This window comes from Melitaea cinxia, chromosome 4, assembly GCF_905220565.1.
Source record: "Melitaea cinxia chromosome 4, ilMelCinx1.1, whole genome shotgun sequence".
NCBI lineage: Eukaryota > Metazoa > Arthropoda > Insecta > Lepidoptera > Nymphalidae > Melitaea > Melitaea cinxia.
Genome location: NC_059397.1, coordinates 12,572,768 through 12,589,846, shown reverse-complemented (window position 1 = coordinate 12,589,846; position 17,079 = coordinate 12,572,768). Strand labels below are relative to the sequence as shown.

Sequence of the window (17,079 nt, the reverse complement as noted above, 5' to 3'; positions counted from 1 at the left end):
AATAATAATATAAGTAAATAGCACAAAAGACATTTCAACGATTTTATTTACATGCTTGTAAATTTATTTATCATAATGATGACATGCATTGGGGCAATACATTTCTAGCGTCTAATAATATTGTAATAGAGATAACATGACATTACATTGTAATTTATTGTTCTCTGGACCTCCACTCAAACACTGCTGACAATCTTTATTACCTAAGGAATAAACATATTGATTCTGAAAACATTCAGTAACTAAGTATTATACTGTAGCTTCCGTCAGGCGTTTAGATTGTTGGCGTGCTTCATTTGTCCGCCTGTGAAAGGCCCAATCTATTTTTATTTATAGTTCAAATGTAAATGTTTATTAACTAAGTTTATTTTAAGGTCATTCCTGTACCTAAGATGTAATTAGTAGATTATACTGTGATGTCGGTCTCAATGGTCTATAGGTTAAAATAGAATCAATTATTACGAATAGAATATTGTTATTGTTAAGGATCTCATGTATCAAGGTAGGGTTTGTGGGATTCTGGAATATTCAGAATGTTGGTTTTTTTTTACATTTATTCAACAAGTTCTGTCAATGTTATAAAATTTAACTTATTGTATACATATGTATATTATACAATATGAACATTTTACAATTTTAGATGAAATGAAAATTTATATTCTAATTAAAAAGCATAGCTGAATAAGAAAAAAAAAAAACGTATAATTATGTATATTATAATGCACTTATTATTGCTTTTTAAAATTAACCAAAAAAATATTTCGTAAATGAAACATTAGCTCTCTGTTACAGTTGTAAACCCGTTTGTGAATGATGAAACATTCCAGAGCCATTGTTAACAATGTTTTAACTTTAGGACCAATTTTTGAATGTTCTTTTGAAAATAATATTACTTATTGAAATATGCTTTTCATTTTACAAAACTTATATAAAATTTTAACACCTAGCACAGTCTTATCCTTTATTTTATATTATACTTAACAAAATTTATTTTTTAAAGAAGAGGAGAAAATGCTTTAGATGTAATGAAGTTTACTATTTCAATTTAGTCACGATTACAAAGTTATTATACATGAAAATTGTGAACACAATATTATTATGGCACTTCCAATTTAGCAAAATGCGTAGATAAAACTATAGTGAAGATTACAGTCAGGTCTTCCATCTTACTTCTTTCAAAACAATAATAATAATAATCATTAACAGTTACGTAAGAAAAAAATATCGATGATTTTTTGAATGACATGTCCATAACTTTTTGATGAACAGCTTAATATCAACAACAGAAATAGGTGTATTAGTAGCGAGGACATCTAGAATACGGATATTAATTACCACATAATAGAGTCAGCTTGATGTTTATACAAAATATCTGAAAACTTCTCTAATTTCGACTCTAAAGCATTTATCTCCGCGGCTAATTCTCATACCATATCATTGGGTTTGTTGAAAATCCTCGGGTTGCGTACGCGCGGACTGTAGAAATTATTCGGTTGTATGTATTTTGCTGTTATAGGCTCGTCATGTAAGCTCATATTACGTTCGTAAATATTTTCACTTGATTTACTCTGCATACTTTTTATAGTGAAGAAATGTTTCACATGCTTGCTCTTTTTTAACTGAATACATGAGAACACGGTACTTAATAATATTGCTAGTTTGAAAACGGCAACCACGAACAGCGATATCATGAACACGAAGTACTGCTCCTGGTACCAATCTTCTAATTTAGTCTGACAACCCTGCAATTTGATGTTATATTAAATTAAGTGAAACGATCCTACTACTACGAAAATACATTGAAAGTTTGTGAGGATGGATGGCTGTTATTGATCTTTCACGCAAAAACTAGTGAACTGATTGTAATGAAACATGGTACGTAAATAGCTGGAGATAATTCGTAGCTTACTTTTTATCCCGACATTCCCACGGGATCGGAAATAACTTGGGTAAAACCGTGAGGCGCAGCTACTCGTTAATATATAATTTAATTAAGAGACGTTATTAAAAATATGTTATCTGTTCAGTAAATCGGCCATATTTCGCTAACCGCATGAATCTAGCTATGATCTACATGATTCTGATTAGATTATTTGTGATAGAAAACCTGTTTTAATATAATTTTATAAGTTTCTTTGAGATAAAACCTGTTCTGAGAAGATGGTAATCGGGTATAACGTCATGCTCATTTAAGAGCAAATTGGTATCATGGATAAATGTCAATTTTACTGACAGACGGTGACCAAAAGTGATGTGTATTAAACCGACCGATCGTTTAGGTATATTTAACTGACGTCAATAAAGGAAAGTAATGTGTCTTATCTCATAACTTTTTGGGTGTAGCGATTTATGTGATTCTGATTTTATTTGAATGTAGATGTTTTGTCGTGTGATAGAAGTTTTAGCGAGTTCGGAAGAGTATTTTATGATTTATCCTGATGTACTTGTGGTTGAAATAGAATTTTTTTTTTGTTTGAAATCAAACAATTGTATACCTACTCAATTGCACAAAAATGAATATATATCTACAGAAAATTACATGTAAGGATGATAGTAAAGGTGGACTTAGCCCTACCCTACCCCCAATCCCCCCAAAAGCTCTGGCCTCTCACCTTTAATCAACCATAGGAACACAACACTGTTTCAAAACAGTATTATTTAGCTGTGATCTTCTGTAAGGTCGAGGTACTACCCCAGTCGGGCTGCTCCATATTTTGAGCGAGAAATTTCCTGCTGCGCCCTACCTTCTAAATGTTATCATACACACCGATATCGATCGATATACTCATAGAAAGGAATATATCCACCTACCCTCTCTTACATGGAGCAAGAAGCTGCCCCGTAGTGGAGTGTATACAGGCTGAATCGTAATCGTAAACTCACATGCACGTGTCTGAACTCCGGTATGGGTTGTACCTCCTGGCAGCGCGACTGGTTGCGCGGCGCGGGGTTGAGGTAGGACGCGTGCTCGGTCTGCACGCAGCAGCTGGGCGGCACGGAGAGGCCGCGCGGGCCGAGCCGCCGCAGTTGCCACAGCGACATGTCGTAGTTGCGCGCGCTTGTCATGCCGCAGCATTCTAGCTACGAGTTTTATTACAGGTTAATTGATAATTGACACATGAAGATGAAAGCGCGTTGGCACTTGGCGCAGCAGTCAGAGGTCTGTTGCGCTAGCAGTAGCGGGTTCGATCCCCACTTATGACAAACATTTGTATGGGCCATATAGATGTTTATCGTTGTCTGGGCAGTTTGTGTGTGTGTGTATTGTTTCCCGACCCCGGCCACAGAAGAAAATCCTACTGGGGGCAAACACAAAATATCACAAGAAGAGCTGTAATGAGATATCACGTTTTTTTTTTTAAATATTGATTTTTAAGCCAGCAAAAAACCAACAAACACCCTGCAACCTTGATATCGAATTTGTCGAAAATTGCTTACAACGATTCTTAATTAAAAAAAATAATAATAATCAGATTATACTTTTGTATTTACAACAGCGCGGATAGACTAAAACATCATAATATATCATCAAGGGGGGTAGGTTAAATAGTAGCTAAAAACATCAGTCTACGATTGATTGGACAACCATAAATAAATTATTGTGTTTGCTGGCAAACGAAGAAAAACCAACTTCAATTATATCGACAAGTAATACAACGTAGGTAGACGAAAAAATAGTCAAGTAAATACGCTTCAGCCTGTAATATCCCACTGTTGGGCATAGGCCTCTTTCCCCATGTAGGAGAAGGATCAGAGCTTAATCCACCACGCTGCTCCAATGCGGGTTGGCGGATAACGTAAGCGTAAGCGGGTTAAGTAAATACGCATTATCAAAGATTACTCCAAAAGTTGTAATCAGATCTCGATGAAATTTAAATGTTACATGATAAACATCGGCTTTCGATTAAATTAAAAATCATCAAAATTGGTATACCCAGTAAAAAGTTATGCGGATTTTCGAGAGTTTCCCTCGATTTCTTTGGGATATCATCATCAGATCCTTGGTTTCCTTAACATGGTACCAAACTAGGGATATTTCCTTTCCAACAAAAAAAGAATTATCAAAAACGGTTCATAAATGACGGTCCCCGAACATACATAAAAAAATATAGGTATATAGGGGAACACCGGGCAAGACGGGGTGGTGGGCAAGACGGGGCATCAGGCTTTTCAGGTGATTTAAATTGATCAATCTCATTCGCTCTACCGTCTTGCTACTGGCCGCCACAACAGCTCTTAGTCACACGAGTACTAACACAGCGGCTATTCATTTGTTTTAGTAATCGTCGAAAAATAGATTTCGTTTGTTCGTATTAAAATTTCTTATATGTACGTTTCGTAGGGCATGAAACTTGTATTTGGTGAATTTTAAGGGGCCTACTCAAAGCACTGCCTGCAGGGCCTGCTTGCAGTTACTGCCGCAGAGGATGTTGCTCCACAAAGCACTGCAAATCATTTACGCGGCATACGTTGTCGTGTTCACTTGTGTTCTCTTTGTCCTTGCCTAAATTCGTCAGTTTTTATAAATGGCTCCTACATTATTCAAACACCAAAAAATAGCATTGGGTTTGACTGTATTGAGTACTTGTAGCGTTCAAAAGAAAAAAAGGAAGCACTGGTGTAAAAAAGTTTTATATTTTTCGTGTAAAAGCGACATAGCCTGCGACCGCATATCTTTGTTATGATAATGATCGTGGTTAGTTTTCCAAAGACATGGCAAATCCCTATACAATTAGATTACGTCCCTCCACACGTCTTTTTCTCGCTGGCTCATTTTTCTTGAAGAAAACAGAGCCAAACAAATAATATAATAAAACCAAACCAACTAACCACCAACTAACTGATTAATTGCTAAATGACAACCACTGACAAGACAAACCCCAGGTCAAATAGAGTAGACAAACGTCGCAATGTACCGACGTAAACAAAATGGTGGTCTAAATCGGCCCGACCGAGCTACACATGTCCCTGATTGCAGTTTACGGACTGGGGAGATCGTGTGTCGGGCTGGCAGAACGACACTGCGGCCCTGCGACAGGGTGAACAATTAAAATATCGGCCCTGCATGCATACATACAATACGATCGGCAGTGGCACTGCAAGCAGGGCCCTGCAGGCAGTGCTTTGAGTAGGCCCCTTTAAGCGGCACCACGGTTAATCCTATCTACAGTACATTACAGTAACGGGTAATAACTTGTTTTGTTATGAAACATTATTCAATTTTTTTTTGTTTGAATATTAATTTTGAAACGAATCAACGGGCAAGATGGGGTATCTGATACTCCATATTGCCTGACACGATTTTGATTATTTATATTTTTTTATATATTGTTTTAGGATGGTTTATATTAAAAAAAAGTCATATATGTTTATAAAAGAAACTCAGGAAGAGGAAAACGGTCAAGGAAAGCACTGAATAAGGCGATAGAAGTTGTTTTGAAGCGAGAAATGGGATATATGTTGGCTGCAAAATTTTTCTTAGTCCCACAAACTACATTGGAATGAAAGGTAAAAAAGGCTAAAAAAGAATGTAAAGGTACTTTTGAAAACCAGTATTTTCGCAAAAAGAAGAAGAGGATGAGCTTGATGGATTATTTACTAGACATAGAAATCGGTTTTTTTTTAACTGTAGATACTGTGGCAGCACCTCTTACAACAACATCAACGAGCACTGCAGTTGTTGTTACAGCTACTTCAACAGTTGTGACAACTAGTGCAACTGAAATTAACACATTTAAATTTGAGTCCTTCCCCTAGATTTTCTTATTGGCCTAATTTAGTTCATTAGCCAGCCCAAAGCAACTATTGTCTCTTCAAGTGATCAAGAAGACATTAAAAGTGACGAAAAAACGCGGTAAAACTACTATCATAACCTCTTCACCCTATAAACAGAAGTTGTTAGAGTTAAGTTAGAAGAATTTATTTTAAAAAAATGTGACAGAAAAGTTAAAAAAACAAAACAAGGAAATCAGACAGAGAAAAAGGAGCGAAAACAGAAAAAGGAAAAGAAACAAACCCTATTTCAAGACTAAAGCCACAAAGAAATATAATCCAAAGAAACGTATTAGACAGTCGTTTTCTGAAAAGAGTGATGTTGAAACCGAAAACACTCCATGCCTACATTCTACAGGGTTATATTTCGACTCCAAGAAAGGTTGGATTGCTTATTCTTCTTGTGGTAAATGGTTACATTATGGCTGCGCAGGAGTGGATGATAATGATGCCGAAGCAACATTCATTTGCGAGTTCTGCACTCCTGAATAGTCGAGAGAATAACTATACCCCATCTTGCCCATTAGGCCCACCCTATCTTACCCGACCTATCGGGCATGATGGGGTGATATGTCATATTTTACATTTTGTTATATTATTAACAATTCTATGGTGCTGTGTTCCTGATTTAAATTTAATATGTAAGATTGAAAACTACAAGCCTGATTAAGAATAAATATGGTTATGAAACCACAAACCCCTACGATTTCTGGAGCTTTAAACCTTAACTACCCCATCTTGCCCGGTGTTCCCCTATGGTCGAATTGAGTAACCTCCTCCTATCTTTGAAGTCGGTTAAAAGCAATACTACAGAAACTATAGGCAATATACCTCGGTCTGAGCTAAATCCAGCGCCGCCGTAAAGTGCTCGTAGTCGGGCACCGCATAGTAGCTCTGCAGCGCGCCGACTGCCCCGCCCCGCGCCGCCTGGATGCCGTAGCAGCGCGGCCACACCGCCGCCACCACACCCGCTGCACACTCGCAGAGCAACATGCCGAGAACTATCAGGAAATACTGCGAGGAAAACTTACATGTTCAAATTTCATTTCAAAATAACTTCTTTTGCGATGCTATCCACGATCCACCCAAGACGCGGTTTTAGCATAGTCTTTGTCTTTTTTCTTTAAACTTCTTTTTACATAATAAATTTCATTATAAACAGTTTTCTATTTTTACAGTGAAAAAGTACATGGAATAAAAAAAATCTGAACTATTATATTAGTTTACGATCCCGCTGCAAAATCATTACGTTCATGGCGGAGATAGTAAAACTCTAATTTCTATATACCTTTATGAATAGAAAAATACATTGATCAAAAAGTGCCCGCAAATACTTTTAATTTGAATGATTTTAATTAATTTTCCAAAAAAGAAAAATATTCATTCACTTCTTGATTAATGCATAATATAGTATGACTTAGGTGATGAACGTAATGATTTTGCAGCGGGATATTAAACTATAAAGTTTAGTACCTATGTATCACACTTTTGAATCGAATGTTAGTTACAATACTCCTCCGAAACGGTTGGACCGATTTTTATGAAATTTTGTATGCATATCGGTCAACATTTATTTTTCACACCCCTAAGATATAGGGGGGGGGATTAAGGGGGTTAATAACATATATGGCAAAACAACGTTTGCGAGGTCAGCTAGTTGTTTATAAAATTGTTGTGTTTGTCATTTAGTAGCACCATAAAAAATTTGCTAAAGTTAATGTTTTGCAAAATATTACAGCACTCAGCTTATTACGAATAATAGCAACAATAGCCAAATTGCTCAAGTCATTATGAGCTTACAAAGACCGGTGTTCAATTCTTATTTACGTACCTACAAATTATTACCGATGAAAAATTAGTACGAAATCGACAATAGTTTATTATATTTATAATCGTAAATATGTATTTATGTAGATGTATATGTAACATAGTTTACATTTTTAACCGACTTCAAAAAAAGGAGGAGGTTACTCAATTCGACCGTATTTATGTTTTTTTTTATGTATGTTCGGGGATAACTCCGTCGTTTATGAACCGATTTTGATAATTCTTTTTTTGTTGGAAAAATGATATCCCTAGTTTGGTACCATGATAAGGAAACTAGGATCTGATGATGGGATCCCAGAGAAATCGAGGGAAACTTTCGAAAATCCGGATAACTTTTTACTGGGTGCACCGATTTTAATGATTTTTAATTTAATCGAAAGCCGATGTTTATCATGTGGTCGTATTTAAATTTCATCGAGATCTGATTACAACTTTGGAGTAATCTTTGATAATGCATATTTACTTGACTATTTTTTCGTCTACCTACGTTGTATTACTTGGCGATATAATTGAAGTCGGTTTTTCTTCGTCTGCCTGCAAACACAATTATATTTAAATAATCAATAAAAAATTGCTTATAATATTAGGCATGTTATAAACTATCTTCATTCTAAGTTTTATCGCAAATGAGTCCATTCTCAACAATTTTGTACTTAATGAAAAATATTTAACAACTATAATAGGTACAACTAATACAAAAATAAAAATGCCAAAAGTATACTTACAAAAGTTAAAATAATATATCCAGGTAAATATGTTGCCCAAACGCCTATAGCAGATGTTACGCAAACTGTAAGTCCAGCTGCTAGGAGTGCGAGAGCAACGTAGTAAAACGGAGCCTCGTACAGGCCGTCCTCTGGCATCGCAAGCAACCGGGATAAAAGCATCCTTCGAGAATCACTTAGAAGTAGGAAGCCACATACCACTTTCAGGAAACCACAACCCTTGTAATTATAAAAGAAAAATAAAACACTAAGTATTTGCATGGTTATGGCATAAAACATTTTGAAATTAGTTTTAAAAAAGGTACATAAAACTTACAAAAAATATAGTATTAAAACATCCAAAAAGTACACGTGCACTCACGATTTGTTTCATTATTTACAAAAACAAATAAATACAATTGTAAACTATGTCACGAGGTATGTTATACCGTATATTATGAATTACGCGGTATGTTCAAACGTGTGATCGTGTCATGGTAAGCCGTTGAATAAAAATGCGATGAATACATTTGCCGGTTTTAGGGAGATACGCTCTGATGAACAGGTGGGGTGACTAATAATTAAGTAAGTTTTGTCTAAAATTAATGTACGAGTTATTTTAACGCAAGTTAAAACTTACTTCACTTTTAAATAATATATGTACATACTAAACTACACCTTCAGACAACTTTTCCAATTACATAAGGTGTTGATCGAGTCTTATATCTCAATATTTTTGTCGAGACAAAGGTTTATCCCCATTATAATAAATTGTTTCATCAATGGACTCTTATAAAAATAAAAATAAAAGAACCAAAAATTCGTTAACGTCGGTCTAGATTTGAGCACGCAACCTGTGTTATTATTTGATATTTATCAATTAAAACGAAATATTCATTTATAAAAATATTTATTAAATAACAAAATTAATTTGTAATAAGGTTTTAAAAGTCTATATCTTTTTTCTTAAATCCACCACATGTTTTAGGCACTGCTGTTATATCATCCTGCTCTCGCTCACTTGATTCTTGAAGTTCTGAAAAAATTATTGAATACATGAGCATATACTTTATAGAACATACATGTACTTTTTATCTAATTAAAATATCACAATAAAACAAATATTTAATTATATTGTCTTTTAATAATACCTGGTGGCAAATGCAGTTTTTCTATGACAAACTTCTTCCTTCTCAATTTGAAGGCTAGATCTAAACTTGGAGGTACATAAGGCACGAGGGAATAAACAGCAGATAGCTTTGTTATATGAAACAGTCCATGATATTCACTGTATACTGGATTAGTCTCTTTACTAGATCCAGCAAATGATTCTATTCTTACGGCATTATCCGCTGAGTATAGAAGCCTCTTCATGATGCGATCATCCTAAAAAATAAGGGAAAAAATTTTTTTTTTTTCATATTAATAAACAGAGCATACACTAACAGTAAACTATAAATACTTTTTGCTACATGTGACTCACTGCAATTGACATTTTAAAACACTCATCAACGTAATGTTGCCGAAATATTTGGTACATCAAAATAACAATAACAGTCAATCCCTTGTAAGAGAAAGGATAAATAAACTTGAATGTTTACTTATAGAGTAAATATATTACCGCTGCTTACATCAAACAAGTGTGAAGGAATTGTAATAAACGCCACGGCATTGGTATTTCTGAGTAATACTCTTAAACAGTATAAAAATTTAATAAGATCTTGGCCATAGGTACTGTGAGATTCATCATCACAATCCATTGACATCCATATAGGGGATCCTAGTGATTGAATGCTTATACGGAGAACATTTTTATTTTTACTATTAGTTCTATATTCTTCTTTTAATAATGTTTTCTTGATCTTCAACAAAAGAGTATGATAGAGATCATTCTTAAAAGCTGAAACAGAAAACCAAATTAAGCCTATCATCGTATAATTAAAATATAATTTTTGACAACATTTTAAACACTTAAAATGCACTTAGAGTATCTGTTATATTTAGTTATTATATTATATATATGTTATCTGTTATTTACTGTGTATAAATATACATAAAAAAATTGCATTTTCAAGAAATATTTTATGCAAACTGAGTTTTAATTTACTTACAATTTATTTTACTTTCATTGTGTGTCAAATGACAGTAAGTAATATTACATTTGTTAATTATATCAATGGCAATGTGTCTACTCAGATCAAAGTGGTGACCAAAGTTTGTATTGCTACCAAATGATGATTCCACTTGACCAAGTCCCTCATATCTCCAAGCAATTTTCATATTACCAGGTGATGCATCTTTCACTTTATCATCAGAAGGCAGTGTACAAACTTGGGGTAATTCTTTTACCTGGAACATGTAGAATTTAATAGGTAAAGAGATCTGCTGATTTCTTTGCAGAATTGTAACACACACTGTTTAAAAAAAAATCAAATTTTAAGTAAAATTATAATGATTTTGCTTACGATTTCTTCAGGATTTTCATCAGCAGAAGCAATAAATAAATCATGTTTACATACAACGCCTTCGGCGAGAAAGTATTTTGTAAGAACTCTACTATAACTTCCTAGATAGTCTTCCTCTGAAAAGTTAAGGTTAAAATTATAAATATTAATAAAATTAACATATATACAAACTATGGACACTGTCTATGTTGAATTTTAAATTGTAAATATTAAATATGGCAAAATAATTCTTATCTGACATAAATAAAAGTTTGTAAGATGAATAATAAACATTACTTATGCTATTTTATCACACTTACCTACAAGAAAGAGACCACTAGTCGGTAAACCGCCACCTAAAAAAAATTCATTAATAAGACACGGAACATTATCAATTTATATTCTATAATTATTTAGTATTACTTACCAATAACAAAATCTAATGATGGTATACCACTAGACACATAAGAGAGGTTATTTTTTAACTTTGTTCCATTTATACTTGAACAGGACAGTGATGATTTATGAAAACTAGACATAATTAAAACTTACTAAATGGTAATTAATTGTATTTAATATAACTTTTTGTGTATGCGTGGTTCAACGTAAATAACAAAGGTAAATATGCAATATGACACATTATTGTCAAGTGTCAACAATCAATTTACGTCAAAGAGTATGTGATTGACGTTACCAAATATTTTCTAGCCGTCACGTCGTAACTCGATTTGTTTACATAATCGATTATGGGTGTGCTATTCGATTTATATATTATAGTATTATATTCACTGAAAAACAAAATCACTTGTTATATTTTCTAACAAGTACTAGTACCACTTAATGTCAGTATTTTTTGGAGTTAGTGGACTTTCTTGTATACAAATAATATTAATATAAGTTACATTTCATAAATTAAAAGGTTTAATATTATACAAAAATCTATTTTACTTATCTTACAATTTTAAAGAAAAATAACAATTTATAACCCTTCACTTGAGAATATTTGATATTACTTTTATTTGGCCAAAAAGTAAGTATCTGATTTCACTATTTCTATTAATTATACACTACAGTTCTACTCTGTATTTATATACAGATTATAATTGTTAATCTGTCATTTTCTGGGTATTTAATATTTTGCTGGTACACGTACAGATAAATTCTTAAATTAAAGTTTTACTTGAAATAATATTAATAACATAATTAGATACTATCCATATTGATTAAAACGAATACAAACAAAAATGCAAGGACCAGCTGTTTTTATGGACATTTCGCTTGAAGATCAAGTTAGTTCACGTGAACATAACCTTTCAATAATTCCTTATGTTTGGTTGTTGTTGTTTTAAAATTTATCCCTAATAGGGAAAGGCAAAGGCAAAGGACTATATCCTTATGTTTGGATTATAAAATATTTGTAAAAATACACCAATAATATTTGTAATGTGCATCAAGAACTACAGTGAGATATTAACGTGAGCTACTGTTGCTTTGTAAATGATTTTGTAATTTTTTATTATAGGCACAAGAATTAAGGAAATATTTTAAAAGTCTTGGAGCTGAGATATCAGAGGAGAAGTCTCCGAAAGGTATTGAAGATGATTTACATAAGATAGTTGGAGTGTGTGACGTGTGCTTCAAAGAGAACAATGAAGCAGACATTGAAGCTATACTCAACAGTATTGTCTCCATAATGGTTTCAGTGAGTAGAACTCTAGTTATAAAATATATGCGCTCGAAAGATTTTAGGAGTAAGACTAGTTACTCCCAAAATCTTATGGTTCCTTCTTGTTAGACTCTATACTGCCAACCTGTTAACAGAATTCACTAAATGAAACAGTCTGTGACCCACAGCTTAAATTAACATAATTGTCTCTCATGTATGTGATAAATACTTTTATATATACCACAATAACTTAATGCAATTTAAACATTTGATAATGTGCTGATATAATGGTACTCAACTGTAAACAAACAAATAATATCCATTAAAATATAATTCTTATGTAATAATATTTATTTTTGCAGATTCCATTGGAAAGAGGAGAAAACCTTATCTTGGCTTTTAGCCAAAGGCTCACCAAAGCACCTGGCCCTAAACTTGGCATGGTTGCTTTACAATCGTAAGTATTTCAAACAAAGAAATGTATAATCAATAAAAATGTATTAAATATTAAAAAAATAAATAATATATTGTTATTTAAACTGCAGTAATATGGTAACTGTTATTGTGTATTTATTACAGATTGTGGAGATTATACAACAACTTAGAATCTAATTCTCCACTGAGGTATCATGTGTACTATCATGTGATAGAGCTTGCAGCCCGCGTTGGTTCTGTGGGTGAAGTGTTCAAGGGAGTAGATCAGTTGAAAAGAGAGTTTGCTACATGCCCACCCTCCAATGAGCAAATGCAAAAACTATACAGATTGTTACATCAAGTGTTAAAAGATCAAAATAGGTAAAAGAATAATATTTTTAAACTTTCATCATTCACTTTTCATCACCTCTGGACATAGTCCTCCACAAAATCGCACCAAAAATGGCGTGAACTCATGTGTGTTGCCTATAGTCACCAGGGCAGGGGGGGTTGGTGACCCCAGGGCTGGCTCTGTCGTACTAAAGACACTGCTGCCCGTCTTCGGCCCAAGTATTTCAAAGCTGGCAGTTAAATGGTTATCCCTATGTTATCACTTAGTCGCCTCTTACGACACCCACGGGAAGAGAGGAGTGGCTATATTCTTTAATGCCATAGCTACACAGCTTTTTAAACTTTCTTAATGTATAATTATGCTTACAATAATATTTCTAATATTAAATGTTATGGTACTAGTACAACTCAATTTTGCTAATTCAGTACATAAAAGTATTCAAGACTGAGCTACAAGTACAGTTAAATTTGCTGATTCAATGTAAATATTCATAACAACGTCAATTATTTTTAAACTTTTAAATTTCATTTTGCAAGTTCTAACAAAATTTAATATGATTTGGTTTTCAGTGAACTTGCATCAAAAGTGATGATTGAATTACTCGGCACATACACTGATGAGAATGCATCATATGCAAGAGAGGATGCCATTAAGTGCATTGTGACAGCCCTGGCCGACCCCAACACATTCCTTCTAGACCCTCTGTTGGCTCTGAAACCTGTGCGTTTCTTAGAGGGAGAGTTAATTTATGACTTGTTAACTATATTTGTTTCTGAAAAGTTGTCAAGTTATCAAACCTTTTACAATAATCACAAGGAATTTGTACATTCTCAAGGTATATTATTAAACTTTTTATTTTTATTTTCTTTGTATGTAATAAATACTTTAATCAATACTTGAAATTGTTGTATTGTCCTTATCCTTAGTAAATCTTAGAGGCTTATCTAAAATATAAAAATGAGTCGCTGAATGTGTTGCTAAGCGCAAAACTAGAACGGTTGGACCGATTTCGCTAATTCTTTTTTAAAAACATTCCTTGAAGTACGAGGATGGTTCTTACGGAGAGAAAAATTCTAAAAAAAAAAATTAATAAAATTAAATAATCGACTGTTAGGCGATACGAAGTTCGCCGGGTCAGCTAGTTAAGAATAAATGAACTCATATCTCAATATATAAAAATTACATGTCACACTGTTTTTCTCTGGAATGGACCGATTTTAATCAAATTTGCACACCGTGTGCAGTTTGATCCAACTTAAAAAATAGGTTATATTTTATTTCGATATATTTAATTATTATATTCACAAAAAAATAATAATAATAAGGCGGTACAAAGTTCTCCAGGCCAGCTAGTATTCCATGAGTATATATATAAATGTAACAGAAATGTATGTTGATATGAATTTTGGAATTCCTCAGTTGAGTAACACATCGAATTAGTGATTATATCCATAATTACACCAGAAAAGAATAGAACAGTCTCTTACATATAATACTTGTATGATAGTTATCCATTAATCAAGCTAGAAACTAAATTTTCTTTTGTATTATAATTTTATTTAAAAAATATCTTTCTCTTATCATTTTTGTTGATATTACTTAAAATATTTGTTGGATAGTAGTGTAATATTGTTTTAAAATGTTTGCAAAGCTTAGCATTTTATAACTTTGCTAGTTTGCTTCCAGGTTTGAACCATGAACAAAATATAAAGAAGATGAGAATATTATCCTTCATGCAGATGGCAGAATCTAATCCAGAAATTACATTTGATGAGATAATCTCTGAACTTCAAATTGAAGAGAAGAATGTAGAGGCTTTTATAATTGAAGGTGCGAATTTATATTAAAAACTTTAGCCTTGATTTTTGTCATCAAAGAGTAAATATCTATATTTATAATTCTTTAATTACTCTAAAGAATATAAAATTTGGAATATGGTGAAATAAATATTAATTTATTAGTAAATTAACGAAGCTATTGAATTTGTTAAACGTCGTCACTTAATTAAATCTGACTAAATGGCATGAAAAAGTTAAAAAAACTTTAATCATAGTAGACAATACAAATATACTATTTAAGATTTTCACATATGATATAAACGAAAATAATAATACGAGTAGGTCGGCAAATAGCCTGAAGGTAAGCTATTACTGTATCATATAGATGCCTGTAACACCAGAAGTGTACACCTGTATTGCAAACACTTAGTTGACAAATGCTTTGTTGATTGGGGTAGACCCCGCGTCTCCCTAGAAGCTAACATACTCAATAGAGGAGCATGACATTGCTTGAGAGCAGTATTATTTAGCTCTAATATTAAGGCAGAGGTACTTTCACAGTCAGGCTGCTTCAGATTTTGAGAAGGATATTTCCTGCTCTACCTCGATAAACATTTATAATATAGAGATAAGTAGATATTAATTTAATATGAATATATTTTTAACACTTCAGCCTGTAATACCCCACTGCTGGGCATAGGCATCTTTCCCCATGTAGGAGAAGTATCAGAGCTTAATCCACCATGCTGCTCCACTTCGGATTGACTTATATAGTCCCTTGTATAAGTAACCGACCGATAGCTTAATCTGTTCTCCGAGGCACGTTGGGGAGCCCCACGAGGACGAACAACCAGATGGGAAATAAATATATAAACACAAATATCCGAGCCGGAATCGAACCTGCGACCATCGGTGCTTAGTCGTCGCCGACACGATACACGTACCATTACACCAGAGCGGTCGTCATATTTTGGACGGTCAGTGCTAAAGTCGAGTTTAGTAGGGAAGATCTATCCATACATATTATGTACATTTATCCTGACACACTTTCATACATACGCACATGAGACACATGACACCTTATCAAGTAGTAACAAGCATATTTCGGTGGTCCAGTGTTGAAGACCCGGCTAGTGCGAGCGCGCATGGACCAAGCGGGCCGCTGCGTGCGCGTGTCGAGCACGATGCACCGCACGTTCGGGCGCGCGCAGTGGGCGCAGCTGCGCGACGTGCTGCTGGCGTGGCGCGCCAACGTGAACAACGCGCACGAGTCCATGAAGTCCGTGGCCGCCGCGCAGATCGAGTACAACGTGCAGAAGCCTTGAGCTCATACAGCCTAGTTTGTTAAGCGTCGGAGTAGCTGTTTCCGGGGGTCTTTTTGTGAATTATTTTACAAAGAGAAAACAGTTGAAAATTTATTTATACTTTATTGTATAACACAACTAAGAACATGATGCACGCTAAATATATTTTAAGATAGTTACAGACAGTTAAATTTTTAAGCGATTTTAAATCCAGTTAAAAAATACCAGTTACAAATATGTTATGTATTTTGAGTTTAATACACTATTTGTACCATTGCAGGTAAATGGCCACCAATACCCCCCCCCCCCCGCAACTAGCTACTCCTATGTTTATAATTTTGTATTATATTTTATCTTTCTTGAGAATAAAGCGATATTGGTCTACTTACTTCCAGTTTTTTTTAAGGTGATAAAATATGAAAATTAATAAGTTTTCGTAATGTTTTTTGGATAACAATATTGAGTATAAAATATATTTTACAATTTCGAGTCGATAGTGTTAGAAAACTGAACAAAATTTCAAAGTAATATTAGGAAATTAGTACTTTGTCTCGTTGTGTTAGAATTTTTTGTTCTGATGTATATAATATTAAATAAAAATACATAAATTCAGTTAATGTATTGTCACAATATAGATTACTTAGGTAACATTTTTAAATAAAATCCTAAAACAGTTTTTGTGATTATTTTTATTAACAACCGTCAAGATCCTATGGAAACAATCTCATAAAACATACACAAATGCAAACTAGACGTAGGGACTTCCGCTTGAGGCTGACTGCTAGTTGCAAGGATTTGATAATAATAACCTTGTAATA

The 17,079-nt window shown here is 33.6% G+C and overlaps 3 protein-coding genes across 3 annotated transcripts; 1 reads left to right on the top strand and 2 right to left on the bottom strand.

Annotated features, from left to right (window-relative positions):
• Positions 1 to 1,424: 1,424 nt before the first annotated feature.
• LOC123670404 (tetraspanin-15) lies at positions 1,425 to 8,585 on the bottom strand. The gene is made up of 4 exons (XM_045603901.1): positions 8,325 to 8,585; positions 6,604 to 6,786; positions 2,884 to 3,081; positions 1,425 to 1,742 (listed from the first exon to the last, which is right to left on the bottom strand). The coding sequence occupies exons 1-4, from the start codon at positions 8,583 to 8,585 to the stop codon at positions 1,425 to 1,427; spliced, it is 960 nt and encodes a 319-aa protein (XP_045459857.1).
• Positions 8,586 to 9,202: 617 nt separating this feature from the next.
• On the bottom strand, positions 9,203 to 11,392 carry LOC123669908 (putative elongator complex protein 4). The gene is made up of 7 exons (XM_045603424.1): positions 11,175 to 11,392; positions 11,068 to 11,103; positions 10,769 to 10,884; positions 10,415 to 10,652; positions 9,935 to 10,203; positions 9,455 to 9,689; positions 9,203 to 9,339 (listed from the first exon to the last, which is right to left on the bottom strand). Exons 1-7 carry the CDS (start codon positions 11,284 to 11,286, stop codon positions 9,248 to 9,250), a joined length of 1,098 nt encoding a protein of 365 aa, XP_045459380.1. The 5' UTR covers positions 11,287 to 11,392; the 3' UTR covers positions 9,203 to 9,247.
• Positions 11,393 to 11,877: 485 nt separating this feature from the next.
• On the top strand, positions 11,878 to 16,649 carry LOC123669907 (eukaryotic translation initiation factor 3 subunit M). The gene is made up of 7 exons (XM_045603423.1): positions 11,878 to 12,036; positions 12,270 to 12,449; positions 12,776 to 12,870; positions 12,993 to 13,208; positions 13,749 to 14,014; positions 14,866 to 15,009; positions 16,074 to 16,649. Exons 1-7 carry the CDS (start codon positions 11,992 to 11,994, stop codon positions 16,280 to 16,282), a joined length of 1,155 nt encoding a protein of 384 aa, XP_045459379.1. The 5' UTR covers positions 11,878 to 11,991; the 3' UTR covers positions 16,283 to 16,649.
• Positions 16,650 to 17,079: the final 430 nt, after the last annotated feature.

Excerpts from the sequence above, each read along its gene's own strand:
- LOC123670404 (XM_045603901.1), bottom strand. The coding sequence starts at position 8,585 with ATGCAAATACTTAGTGTTTTATTTTTCTTTTATAATTACAAGGGTTGT. Across the intron at positions 6,787-8,324 it reads GATATATTATTTTAACTTTT|TATTTCCTGATAGTTCTCGG; the intron begins GTAAGTATACTT and ends TTTTCCTCGCAG. Across the intron at positions 1,743-2,883 it reads CGGAGTTCAGACACGTGCAT|GGTTGTCAGACTAAATTAGA; the intron begins GTGAGTTTACGA and ends ATCAAATTGCAG.
- LOC123669908 (XM_045603424.1), bottom strand. The coding sequence starts at position 11,286 with ATGTCTAGTTTTCATAAATCATCACTGTCCTGTTCAAGTATAAATGGA. Across the intron at positions 11,104-11,174 it reads ATCATTAGATTTTGTTATTG|GTGGCGGTTTACCGACTAGT; the intron begins GTAAGTAATACT and ends AATTTTTTTTAG. Across the intron at positions 10,653-10,768 it reads ATGAAAATCCTGAAGAAATC|GTAAAAGAATTACCCCAAGT; the intron begins GTAAGCAAAATC and ends TACATGTTCCAG.
- LOC123669907 (XM_045603423.1), top strand. The coding sequence starts at position 11,992 with ATGCAAGGACCAGCTGTTTTTATGGACATTTCGCTTGAAGATCAA. Across the intron at positions 12,871-12,992 it reads GGCATGGTTGCTTTACAATC|ATTGTGGAGATTATACAACA; the intron begins GTAAGTATTTCA and ends TATTTATTACAG. Across the intron at positions 14,015-14,865 it reads GGAATTTGTACATTCTCAAG|GTTTGAACCATGAACAAAAT; the intron begins GTATATTATTAA and ends GTTTGCTTCCAG.